Source organism: Pseudopipra pipra, chromosome 6, assembly GCF_036250125.1.
Source record: "Pseudopipra pipra isolate bDixPip1 chromosome 6, bDixPip1.hap1, whole genome shotgun sequence".
Classification (NCBI taxonomy): domain Eukaryota; kingdom Metazoa; phylum Chordata; class Aves; order Passeriformes; family Pipridae; genus Pseudopipra; species Pseudopipra pipra.
Genome location: NC_087554.1, coordinates 15,841,836 through 15,854,661, shown reverse-complemented (window position 1 = coordinate 15,854,661; position 12,826 = coordinate 15,841,836). Strand labels below are relative to the sequence as shown.

At 42.2% G+C, this 12,826-nt stretch overlaps 3 protein-coding genes across 10 annotated transcripts in view; 1 reads left to right on the top strand and 2 right to left on the bottom strand.

Moving 5' to 3' along the window:
- Nucleotides 1-4,617, bottom strand: part of NAP1L4 (nucleosome assembly protein 1 like 4) — a 28,486-nt gene extending 23,869 nt beyond the window's left edge. For 4 of the 7 annotated variants that reach the window (XR_010431201.1, XR_010431202.1, XM_064657536.1 and 1 more), the window contains exons 1-3: nucleotides 2,924-2,987; nucleotides 2,703-2,743; nucleotides 554-585 (exon numbers count right to left, since the gene is read on the bottom strand). Coding sequence is in view for 5 of the 7 variants with exons in the window: in XM_064657536.1 (XP_064513606.1) it covers nucleotides 554-585; nucleotides 2,703-2,743; nucleotides 2,924-2,972 (122 nt within the window). In the remaining 2 variants the exon portion in view is untranslated. Of the gene's footprint in view, nucleotides 1-553; nucleotides 586-2,702; nucleotides 2,744-2,923; nucleotides 2,988-3,665; nucleotides 3,703-4,496 lie in introns of those variants that run through there. The other 3 variants (XM_064657538.1, XM_064657535.1, XM_064657537.1) reach the window with 3 other exon arrangements.
- Nucleotides 1-12,826, top strand: part of SLC22A18 (solute carrier family 22 member 18) — a 145,945-nt gene that overhangs the window by 108,884 nt on the left and 24,235 nt on the right. The gene's annotated exons all lie outside the window — the stretch shown is intronic.
- Nucleotides 8,968-12,826, bottom strand: part of CARS1 (cysteinyl-tRNA synthetase 1) — a 34,059-nt gene continuing 30,200 nt past the window's right edge. For both annotated transcript variants that reach the window (XM_064657527.1, XM_064657528.1), the window contains 2 exons: nucleotides 11,549-11,632; nucleotides 8,968-10,513 (listed from right to left, as the gene is read on the bottom strand). In XM_064657527.1, coding sequence (XP_064513597.1) covers nucleotides 10,379-10,513; nucleotides 11,549-11,632 — 219 coding nt within the window. In that variant the 3' untranslated portion in view covers nucleotides 8,968-10,378. The remainder of the gene's footprint in view (nucleotides 10,514-11,548; nucleotides 11,633-12,826) is intronic.

Here is a 12,826-nt window from a genome sequence, read left to right as displayed (position 1 = left end):
GACACAAAATGAGAAGAGGTATCATATATGCAAAGGGGTATTATTAATTACCAGACAGACCAGCTTATCCAGCTTACTCTGGTGCACTGCAAGCCTCAAAAGACCAGCAGCACGTATGGATTTGCAGACATTCCACAAGACAGTTATTCATTCAAAAAATACTATGTAAACTAGAAAATGAAACTGTGCCTTTTGCACACTTAAATTACAGATATTACAGAAACACTGAGGATCAGTGTTCTCTTCAGTTATTTAGGGCACTTAAATACGGACACTGAAAACTAAATCAAGACAACAAATGTTAATCCAAGGGAAGACTAATGCTGTATCTGATACACTACAATCTCAGCTTCTCCTGTATCAAAGGAGTACTTTGTCCTAGCTGTAAGTAAAAACAGCCTAGTTAGAGAAAATAGTACCACTTCATTCTTATTCCAGTTTGGTAATCTACTCTTCACAGGTTAAAAAACCCAAACAACTCTCCTGCAGAAGACAAGATATACTGTTGGCTCTGACTACCTTGATTTAACTTGAAGAAAACAGTCCAACATACCTGTTATCTGCCATCTGTGTGCCTGTATCCACCTGCAAGTTGAAAAACAGCATTTAAAAATACTTTAACAGCAATTTGTTTACCTCAACAGATGATGAAAATAGAACAGGTCATTATTTAAAACCTCAATACAAATTAACAGCTGCTGGTTTTGCTAAGAAATTCATTATGCATAATTCCTTACAGTAAATAGCTACCACAGTACCCAATTCAAACTGGAACTTGCTCAGTTTTTAAATAGTCTGTTAGGTGGTTTAACCCCCCTAAAACTTATTTTTCTCTTAAATACTCCAGATACTAATACATTTCTACCCTATGACGTGTCTTCAGCCTGAAGACAAGTGCCACAGTTTCCTAGATTAGCTCTGCATTCTATTAAACAAAAATAAGCCAAAGAGGAAGACATTATTTTCTAATTCCTTAACAGTATCAAAGTAAATAATGAATTTTTAATCTCTGCCTATACTACAGTAGCATACTAGAGCTGAAAACAATGAAAGTTTAAATGAATTAATTACAACAACTTCCAAATGACTTTTTTCTTGCATCACCCAGGCAGAAAAATATGCTTCACTTGTCTGTCTAATCAGGGCTATTTTCATGAATAGCTGCTTCTGCTGCTCTGCAGTGAGCCTGCTATTAGATAAAGAAAAACACTGAAGGGAAGAAAATTATTTACCAAGAGAAGGGGTTTTGACAGTAGGTATGAGGGCACAATCCCCTATATAAAGATTTGCCTTGGATTTTTTTATCAGGTGTGAGAAAATGAAGAGGAAAGACAAAAGTTAAAATCTTGGTATTAGCGATGACTGGAACCAAGTTTAGCACAGCTACCCCAGCCCCCGATATCTAAATTAGCTCTCCTGAGAAACCAGAGGGAGACAGATTGTCTTACCTATTTTGCTGTTTTTTCTTTACTGGGATGAAATATCCGAATCTGTACATCTATTTTAGTAATCGAGATTGTTTTTTTTTCTTTCTTTACCCCCATTCTAAACAGCTGAACACAAATTCAAGCAATCACTTCCTACCACACAGAAGCGTAGGTGATATTACCCACTACCAAGCTTTCAAGAAAGATGTTAGTCTGCAAGTCAAGTTCAGAACAAAAAGGAGCTTCGATCACTTGTGAGAGTTGACAGATATGATTTCTCAGATTCTATAAAGGCCCAGCAGGCTGATTAGACCCATCTTCCAATCCAGGGCTACCAAAGAAGAACCCAAGTGCTAATGCCAACTTGAGCGGCAGCCCAGAGATTGCACGCACTCTCCCATCTGGAAAATGCTGAATCCTGCTCTAAGCTGGAAAAGCAACACTTTCACAACCACTGTAAATAGAGCTGAAACGCTTTGTTCATTTACAAAAGAACCAGGAGCATACTTCAGATTATTCCACAGGAAGTTGTTTAACATCTACCAAACAAGCCTATGAGCCCACCGGATAGGGCAAGGCCAGGAACAAACAAAAGGGGCTCCCGGCAGAGTAGGTGTTTCACCAGCTCAGGCAGATTTATTTGCAAACACTTCCTCTTGCCTTAAACATAACAAAAGAAAGTGGCAATGCCACCAACCACCTGCTAGGGCAAAACAGAAGATTTTTACTATCTTACAGCTGAAGAAATAAAGGAGCATAAATGAGGCTTTCATAGCAGATAGAAAGCAGAGAAAAAAAAATACAATTAGAAAGGTAAGACAGAGCAAATTGACCTAACATCAGAGTTCAGCCAACAAGTTATATGATCCCAGTCACTATTAGAAGAGGCTACAGTAAGCAACTAAAAATGCAGACTTGTGTTACTTAAAAATTATCCTCAAACACTTGTTGCTTCCAACCTATGCCCAGTGACAGAGCTAATGAAAAGCAAATTCCTCTGCTGCACTGTACATGCTGTATTTTCTGCAGGGAACTACTTCTCAACTCTGCTGAGGGAAGGTAATATCCTAATTCGTGTTTGGAAAACATGGAATAAAGCTGCCCATAGCTTGAATAACATTAAAATAGCAGTTGAATTAATCTCCACTAGAACACACATGAATTGGGCATGTTCTGACAAAAGCCATTCACCCAAGTAACAAGAAACAACAACAATCAAAAAAAAAAAAAAAGGAAAAGAAAAAAAAGACACCATTCCCTGGTGCAAATACATACTTTAAGCCTTGTTTCACTCCCTAGAGTTGTGCCTTTGGCAACTGGAAAGTAAAAAGAAGTATATAAATAAATAATTAGAAGAAATTTTCTTAGAAAATGCTTGTGATTCCCAGTTTCATCCCAGCTGCCACAGAGTCACCAAGAAAACTGTTTGGTACAACTGCTGATGGCAGGGGAGGGGAGAAAAACGTAATTTTAGAAAGACAAAGTTAAGTGCACACCTAGCGGAAAATGTGCAGTACCAAAGCATTGAGTCTTCACATTCATCATCTCCACTGCTTTCCAAGCAAGTGAGCTCAGTTTACAACCAATGAAGACATGGAAAAGCCATCAGAACTCCAAGGAAGTAACAGTGGAAGGCATCATTGTTATCGCTGCCACCACCAATAAGAGGCCAAATTAGTATCTTGTTTCTCTGTTTTCAAATGACAGCTTCAGACATGAAACTCTGGGGAAAGAGGGGACCAGAACAACCCCCTGTCCCACAAAGCACAGGCTGCTGCAACTGGTCTGGCACAAACATCACCCACCATCAGTCACTAAAAACAGCAGGAAACCCTAAACTCAATGCACACCAGGATAGGAAAACGCCATTACAAGGACAAGTAATATCCTGAAGGACACAAATTTAAAGGAAAAGTCTGTACATTGGCAAGGTGTACTCACAAATAAAGTGTACACAAAATAAATCTTCTCTACCAAGAAAGCCTATGACTTGCTATACAAACCTTCTGAACACAACCAAAACACAAAGCAGGAAACCGAAGGACTCCTGCACTCACAGGAAGGCTCCTGCCCACGGCTGTTACTGTTTTTCGTAACTATAACAAATCAGAAGGGAAAGTTGTGACTTCCGCGTTAGAGGCACTGGGATGTAACCCCGTGGGAAGCCAAAAACGCAACAGTCTGATATTTTCTGGAAGGAAAATGTGAAAAAACAGTCGAGAGTAGGGAGCCGTTAACCTGTTCCACAAGCCCCGGACATCAGCAATAGCTGGGCTCCCCACGGAAGCTTTCTTGAGGAAACACTCAAGAAAGTTTAGAGATGACTTTATAAAAAGTTGCCTCGCGATTCTGGTTCCATCTATAACTCACACCCTGTCTTCTCTAACTGTGTATTTTGAAACACCGTGAGCAGATGTTAAAGGAACGGAGGAGTCTGGTAAACCCTACGAGCGGTGCTATTACATGTAGTAAACAATCGTAGCGGCAGCGAAAATTTTAAACAGGCCCTCACTTGGGAGGAAGGGAACTCGAAATGAAAATGCGGGCCCTCCCCAGATCCCCCATCACGCTGCTGGGGCACAAGACCGTGGCTGAGGTCAAACCCACGGCCCAGCCGAGAGGCCAAGGGCCTGACTCAACCCGAGTCAGCGCGGCGTGCGAGCGCCGGGGACACCGTTCACCACAAACAGCCGCCCTCCTCCTCCTCCCCCGCTCCCCCGGGAGGGCGGGGACAGGGCGGGCGCGCTGCCAGACCAGCGCGGCCATACATGCGGCCGGAACCGTTGCCTTCCCCTCTGCCAGGCTCGGGGCAGCGCAGGCCACCCTTCCCTCGGCTCGAGCTCCTCGAACCGTCCTTAAAATGGTGCCCGACCAGGCCTGGCCTGGCCTGGCCTGGCCAGACCGGCTCCCCCCTCCCCTCGCCGGGCGGTTCCGGCCGCCGCCGCGCTCCGCCCGGAGCGGGCCCTGACGGCCGCCGCAGCCTCTCACGGCGGGGACCGGCCCGGCCCATGCGCTCTGCCCGGGACGCGGTGCCCGGAGCCGAGGCCGGCGCCGCCCGCCCTCACCTACCCGCGCCCCTCCCGCCGCAGAGGCCGCAGCGCCCCGCGCTCCTCGCAGCCTCCTCGCTCGGGCAGCGCCGCCGCCAACAACGCCGCGTCTGATTGGCCGCGAAGTGGGCGCCTCCCTCAGCAAAGACGTCGCCGATTGGTCCCAGCAGCGCCACGGCCGCCACGCCGCACGCGGGCCATGTTGACTGTTCGGGCTCGCGCCCCTCGGCCAATCGGAGCGCGCGGTGGGGAGGGAGGGCGCGCGGCCTTGGCGGCGCGCGGGGCGAGCGCGTGATGCGGGGCGGGGCAGCGCGCGGGGGGGATGGCGCGCGCCCGCGCCCTTAAAGTGACAGCAGCACCCCCCGCGCTCACCGGCTCCTGCGGCGCTTCCAGCAGAAAGCTATCCTCGATAATCTGCAGGAACTTCCCGGACTGTGTGTGCCGGCCCGTGCGGTCCCTCCAACAAAAATCAGGGTGGTTGAAGTTCCCCCAGGAGAACCAGAGCCTGTGACCGCGAGGTTATTTCCAGCTGCCCATAGAAAGCCTGATAATTTCCTCCTCCTGATCGGGGGGGCCGACAGCAAACACCCACAACAGCGTCACCGTGCGAGCCCTTAATTCTCATCCATAAACCCTCAACTCGTGCCTCTGCCCCTGGGTAGAGCTCGATACACTCTCAGTGCGCTCTCACATAAAGAGCAACTCCACCGCCTTGCCTCTCTGACCTGTTCTAAAGAGTACAAGCCCATCCCTGCAAATATTCCCGTCACGTGAGCTCTCCCACCATGTCTCGGTGATTCCAATTTGTCATTCAGATGATCCGTGCTGGGAAGTGCAGTTTCTGAGGTGCCCGGTGCCTGGCTTGTGAAACGTGTTGCTGCTTTATGGCTCCTCCAGCAGCAAAGACGGACCCAGCAGTGCCCACCTTCTGCTCCAACATAATTCCTGCTAAAGAAAGCCAACAAACCCCTCCTGGCCAGCCCAGGCTCCATGTGCATGGGCGTCTGCGGGCAGCAGATGCTGTGCAGCACTGGTGTTAGGAACAGTGCAGCTTCAAGCACTGGGAGCCCCAGAAAGTTTCAGTCATCTTTCACTCAATAGGAAAACCCTCTAACCTTTTCTCCTGTCAGGGGTTTCCCTCGTTCTAATAAAACGCTTTCTCCAGGTCTGCTGCTTGGATTTCAGTAATTAATGACTAGTGTTTATCATCACAGTCCTTTCACGGACAAAATTAAAAATTGGAAGCAATGAGACCAGTGTTTTATTAATTAGCAACTAGCCAATATATTGCCATTGGATTAATTTGGTTATGGTAGGAATTTAAGTCACAGAAATAACTAAGGAATCTTTGACTAAATAGATGCCAAATACTGTAATTAAAAATGAGACAATTTTGAATTGCATTCAAACAGCTAAAGACCTGCAGGCATGCTGTAGCCATAAACAAGCAGATTTGGTGGGCCAGAGAACATGTTCATTGGAAGGTTCTTTTACACCTTCTTTCCTTTGCTTCCAGCTCCCTTTCCCTGTTTCTCCAAACCAGTCCTTTTTCTAACATCAGCAGGTTAATACCCTTCTCATATATCCATTAATTCTTCATTTTGCGACAACTTTATTCATGGAAGTGGCTACTCTTGATTCTCAGTGTTCCAAAGGAAGAACTCTGAAAGGAGGATTTATCTGAAGACATTCCTACTCCACACTTTTATGCTTGTCGATGGTTAATAACTATCAAGTTGTCTTTTAAGATTTTTGTGTCTATCTCCATTTTGTTAAAAGCCATTTCCCCTTTTCACTCAGATGTTGAGTACAAACTCCAAACTTTTTCTCCTACAAAGATGTGAGATTTTGCCTGACTATGTGATCCAGCTGCACCTTTCTGCACCTGTATATCAAAGTAAACACACATTTCAATTACCTTACACCCCTGGATTTTTAGTGCCCCTCTCCAAAGGCCTCAACTTCCCATGAATAGTGAGGGATTTTTGCTGACTGCTGTCTAACCTCTCGTAGCACATAGTACAGTGGTAGACTTTAGGACTGTGGATAAAGCACAATCTGTGGAGTCATCTTGCTGTCAGGTGCTGCTGCCCTGCAGAGAGCTGCAAAAGGATATTTGCTGAATCACCCTGGCTCAATTTAAACACCCAGCCTCCCATGCAAGAGCTTGGAGAACCAAAACCAAGGGAAGGGATTGTGGTGGAGCTGCCAAACAGATGCACTTGACACTGGAAAGAAAGCTTAGGCTGAGATCTGTATCTGGCATTAAAATGTTGCTGTCTTCTGCCCTTGGGTGGGTATTAATGGAAACTGCTCTCACTGAGTGCGATGCCAGACATTCACAGCCTAATTTGAGAGATAAGACTTAGTCTGTCAATGACTTTTTCTGCAGGAGGAGGAAGAAATCATTGCTAAGCAGAGTCTTGGTACCAAATAGCTAATGTGCTTCTTAATTAATCTGTTCTGTCTCAAGAGACATGTTAAATACTATGCATGTGATACATGTAGAAACTGCCCTGTGAAATCACAGAGAGGAGTAAAACTCCTTCCCATATTTGTGTGGGAGAAGTTGTGTAATTAAAGAGGGAGCTAAAGTTGGTCCAACAACTACTAACACCTGATAATGTTTAAACTTACCTTCAACTTCTTTTTGTACATTTTAAGCTATGTACTGTATGTGGCAACAAATTGCTTTTTTGCAGGCTTAAAATGGTATCAGCGGCTTTGTGGAGCAGCAGAGAGCAAATAAAAATGTTAGGATAAAGAGGTCAAAAAGAGTACCATGAATGTAATCAGGCACTCATTAGTTGAAAGTCTTTGAAAAGATCAGTGGCAACAAGTTCAGAATGAACAATTCAGATTTTTCTACCAGTATCTGAACAAGCTGAGTGATGGGAGGAATTTGTTCTCTTTAGTGGAGCAGTACACATTTGAGTTAATGTGAATATTCGCATTAGAAGGGCTGAAAGGCACACTCTGAGCAAAAGACAGAAACAAAATTTGCCACTGCCAAGTTTGGCCTTCAGCCAAGGGTGCAATGAAAAACAGAAACACCACTCTTTTATCTTCCCTTGCCATCTGAATAAATTCTTTGATAGGTGGGAAATGAAAAGCTTCATGTTGTATGAGCAGTATGAAGTCTCTGTTCCAGAAAATTAAAATATTTTAAAATTCCAAGATTTTGCTACGGGGACTTTTGTTTTCATAATGTTTAGAAAATCACATTTCAGACTGGCTTCCCTGCGCATGTGTATGCATACATGTCAATCAAAAAAAACCCCCACAACAACAAAAAAAAACCAACCAAAAACCAAAACAAAACAGAAAAAATTAAAATACTATGGAGTCTGTCCTCTCTCTTTTCCTTGCTGAGTGAGACAGATGACTAAGACACTGCAGACCATTGCTGTTGCATTCCCTTTTTCTGCTTGCCAGGTCGCTCTCACTAAGCAAGTGCAGGGGAATTCACTTAAGTGCCACCTTGATGGATAGCCAGGGAATAGGTATTGTCTGTGCAATTCAGTAATCCCACAGATCAATTGGCACACCCACACTGAAAAAGTCATCTCAAGCAGCGTGCATCCAAGTCTGGCTGCATCATCCTTTGTTTGCTACCGAGTTTTCCTTCACCAGGACTTTACGCACACTGAATTTAAAAAAATTACTGAGGGAGAGAGGAAGCTGTGCGTGCATGTGGGAAGCATACAGAAAGACTGGAAAATAACCTTTGGAAAATTTGAGTCTGAAATGCTTCCAAGATCCATGCAAGTAGTTGTCCCAGAAACACAATGAAGCATTTGGGAAGGGAAAAGGGCATTTAAAAAAAAATTCTTTTACACTGATATAGTAGATTAATCATGGAATTGGTTTAGGTTCTACTGAAAACACAACAGGAAGAGAAAAAACAGTGTGTGGGGGCAAAAGCCAGGATGTTATCATGGAGATAACTGTCATAAACTACAGTCCAGGATAGCTATGGATTACCAGCATCTTCTCCACAGTTATATACTAACTCTCTTTCAGTAAGTGCTAACTCAAATCACCAAGACAGAATTTCTGTAAGAAAATTACTGACATTAAGTAGCAACTTCAGAAGCAGCATAGGCATGTCCCATCCCCTCATGGATACCCTGAGTGCACATGCATCATGGGGGAGCATGCGGGGGAAGAAAATAATGAGCAGGTGCTGTTAAAGGGAGTTAGAATCTAGAATGGTGTAAAAATGCAACTGATCCTCTTCTATTCCCAGAATAAAGGATAGAGGAGTTGCCCTCATGGCTATGGCTGGCTGTTTGAAGTACCATTGTGCAGTTTAAACATGCATTTATACAATTGATTAGAAATTATCAGAATAATCAAATATTGAATGCAAAATGAATTCAATTAGTAATAGTAAGATAAAAGAAAGGCTCTCTAAACCAGATTTCAAAAAGATGGTTGTGGAATAAAGATAAACTCTATATTCTCCCCGCTATACAAAGTTCAGATACAACTTGTACTTTACAACAGATTTTATTTTCTGTACACAAGATGCATGTGCTTTACTGACCTTAACATTATGTATGTTTTCAAAGGCAAATACAGACAAATTAGAAAAAAAACCCCTACTAGACCTTTCTGTTACTCCGAATATGTTCATTCCTCAGAAGGAGGAATATAAATATAAAAATATAAAGGAAAAGCAAAGTTGTTTTAACTCTTAATTAAGAAAAGTAACATAGCCTAATGATTGTAGCATGAACCTTAGGGCTGAGAGAACAGAAGTGTCACAGTATGATTTTCTGCAAGTCACCTTGAGACTACTCAATGAATATAGTTCTGCAAATCAGACATTTGGCTGTTACATGCAGTTACGAAGTAGGCAAGATATTTTTTAGGATTTCATGAACTTTGGTTCATTTAGTAGCTACTGCCAGTGAAATGCATTATTGGGCAACAGAGAACTCTCCTTGCAGATATAGCGTGACCATACTACATCAGAAATGTTATTAACTCAGGGTTAAATTGTTATGTTAAAAACATCAGTCTTGAATACAGAGCAATGTATAGCTGTATTCCCTGCTTGCAAAGCAATCCACAAACTGTATCTCAGTTGGAAACCCTCTGGTAATTCCCCACAGTTGGGAACTGGTAATTACGTACTGAGTCCTCTGGGTAATCAGGTACTTTGGCAGCACTCCTGTTTCCTTGGAGGGATAGCTCCAAGAACACACCACCGTCTGCCAATAGCCCTTCATGTCTTTCCCACCTGTTTGTTCAATGCAGGTGCATTTGCCTTGTAGTTACCCACTTGATTCCAACTGCAGGTTGAACACAGATGATGATCCCTTTTTCAACAAAGGGACTGTTAGCTTCCACTATGCAAAGTGTTCGGGGTATACTTATGAAAGTTTTTAATAACAGCAGCTAAAATAAGTATCATAGTGGGACTACCCACTTTTCCTGCTTATGTAAAGATACTAAAGTCATCTGGAAAATACTGTTCTTGCTGCAGGACAAATTGCTCAGCTTCCATGTAGCAGTAAATTTTGCTGACTGTGACATATTCCAGAATGCAAACTACAGTGGGTCTTAGATAGAGATCAGTATGCAGGACAAATTAACCAAAGCCTGGACAGCCATAATGAACAAGAATCCTTATGTGGATTTGCTGACTGAGCAGCACCTTCCCAAATAGACCGGGCAACCATTCAGCCTGCTACTGTTGTGAAGAAACTTCTTACAGGTTGGCTTTTTTTAATGATGGATTTTTATTGCCTTTCCAGATGACATTATTAATCCACGTAAACAGGAATTTTACTTTGCACATAATAGAAAGTGTAAACAGAAATCTGAGCATCAGTATATGCTCCCTTCTTCAATGGGAACCCAGCACTCGCCTTCTTAAAAAAAGTCCTGTTGTTTTCAATTTGCACTTCCATTCTGAACCATTTGTAGATACTCCTTGTGTAGCTTTTCTTGGGTTTCATAAAGTTTCTTTAACTTCTTAATTTGTCCTTTGCTAAGTTCTTTGCCTTCAGTGTCATGGGTGGGAAATCCCTGAAATATTTAAAAAAAATAAAAAAGAAGAATATTTAAGACAAATTTTTGGACTGCTTTTGCTCCTTATGGAATCATGTTTTAATAAGATAGGGAGATAATGTCATAATGACAGGCTGTCAGGGTGGCATGTATCTTGGTTAATTTTAGTCACCTAGAAGTCTGACAACTAACTTTGACTATTTCTGTATGTTCCCTTCCTAGTTAATGAAGGGGCATAAGGGTGTATTTATTTTCTGTCCTGTACTAAGTAAGGGAAGCTTAGACCACTAACTTCTGGTTTTAAGAGAATGATGACTAATTCCTGAACAGATGGTTAAAATAATCTTCTAATCATCCTAGCATACGGAATTCGAGGCTTAAAGGAAAAGCAGTAAGAGATTTATGTTCTTGATGGAGAAAGTATGATCAGAGGTTTTATGGACACTCTCCTTGGCTTGTAGAGGTATCTTCCAGTATTTACACTCTCCATTCTGACTTGCCTCCTGGGCCTGAATTTGTGCAGGTGAAGGGGACTGACAGAAGCAGAATCAAGTCCTGAAGAAACAGTGCTTTATGTTTTCCAAGTAACTCCTTTTATCCCCAAGGGGAGCAATCAAGAGCAAAGTTATCCATACAGCCCCTTCAGAGAGACCAAAACAGTGGGCAGAATCAAACAGGAAGCACAGGACCTCTCCAAAAATCATCAGTTCTGGCAGAGTTGGGGAGTTTGTGATTATGAGTGAATACCTTGCCTTGCACCAGGGTAATAAATCTGTGAACAAACACTGTACAACCGTTCCTACCCACAATATATATTTTGCTTTGCAATGAGAGGAGCCAAAGGAAACATACGATGAGAATATTCTTGAAATGATGGCTAACAGTTAAGAGACCTCACTCCCCAGTGCACAAAAAAATTAATATATTGCCTTTTCTTTCTCTCCTTCCCTCTTTTCACTACGTTAATGGCACTGCCTTGGAGGTTTTGGAACAAGATCACTATAAACATATACCATTAAGTATATACAACTGGAGAAGGAAAACCACTCTTACATTTTCATCAAACATGGAATATTTGTCAAGTTCCGATTTAAACATTTCATGTGGTGGAATCTTCATTTTTTCCAGTTTTGCTGCCTGTAATACAAAATGTGCATTAACATCACAGGAAATTACTTAAAACATGTCACATATGCAAAAGGAAAAGTAGATTATAATTTGCAAATTAAAGAGCATTTAATTCACAATTGTTTATCATGTCAAAAGAAACTTTTAGTGAGGAACAAGTCAGTGTGTCTTAGCTGTGCTTGTCCACGGTAAAAATGTGTTTTAAATCCATAGAGAACAACTTAATACAATAGATGTATTGGAGAAACTCAAAATGACTTGCTTATATATTCCAAAAACTACATCTATCTGATTCTTGCTAATTTTGTTCCTTAGTCAACACAAAGCATAGTTGCTATGAGTAAAGAATATTCGGCAATTAACTCACTGCAAAGGGAACGACCTTTATCAACAGTTTCCTGCTGACAAACAAAGGTTTCTTTAGAGGTCACAGCAGGATCAGATGCAGTAATTGCACCGAAAATGAACTGAAATTTCATTTATCTCTAAACAAGCCCACCTCAGAATCCTTTCCAAGTAACTTCTACTCAATGCAAGAGAATCACCTTTCTGAAAGAACAAAAAAGGTACTTGGAATTTGAGAATGATAAATGCTATTTATCTGGTTTTCTCTCTGTATGTGGTGCTCTTGAAACGTTTTCTTCCTCTTTTAACACAGGAAAGTATTTCCTGTACTGTTAGAGTCATCAGCATGGAAAACAATATTTTCTTCTTATAAGTTCATCTCCTCTGTCTGTCTACTCCCCATACAAAGCCTAAAACCTTTGAGCTATCTCAATTCCAACTGTAGACACAAAACATTTCACTGTTCAGTCACAGGGAACAGGGGACTTCTTAAAGAGAAAAAGAAAAAAAGAATAAGAAACCCTTTTACACATACCTATGATACTGAAAAGCAAAGAAAATAATAAATGACACAAGCAAAATCATCTCTAACAGTACCAGGCATGTAAGACTCTAACAATTAAGGAAGTAATACTGTTTATAGACTGAAGTTAAGTGCTACAGGTTTTTCTAAGAAGATTTTGAAGCCTTTAGTTCTGTTCTCAAAGACAGTTTCTCTATAATAGAAGCTGGAAATTCAAATCTGGACAGCAAGCCAAAGTCATTCTGAGCAGGAAATTGTACAGACAAAGAAACAAACGGAGGCCCAGTAAAGGCCAGGCAGAGAGCCTGTGTTCTGATGTGTTCTTTCCTGCACGT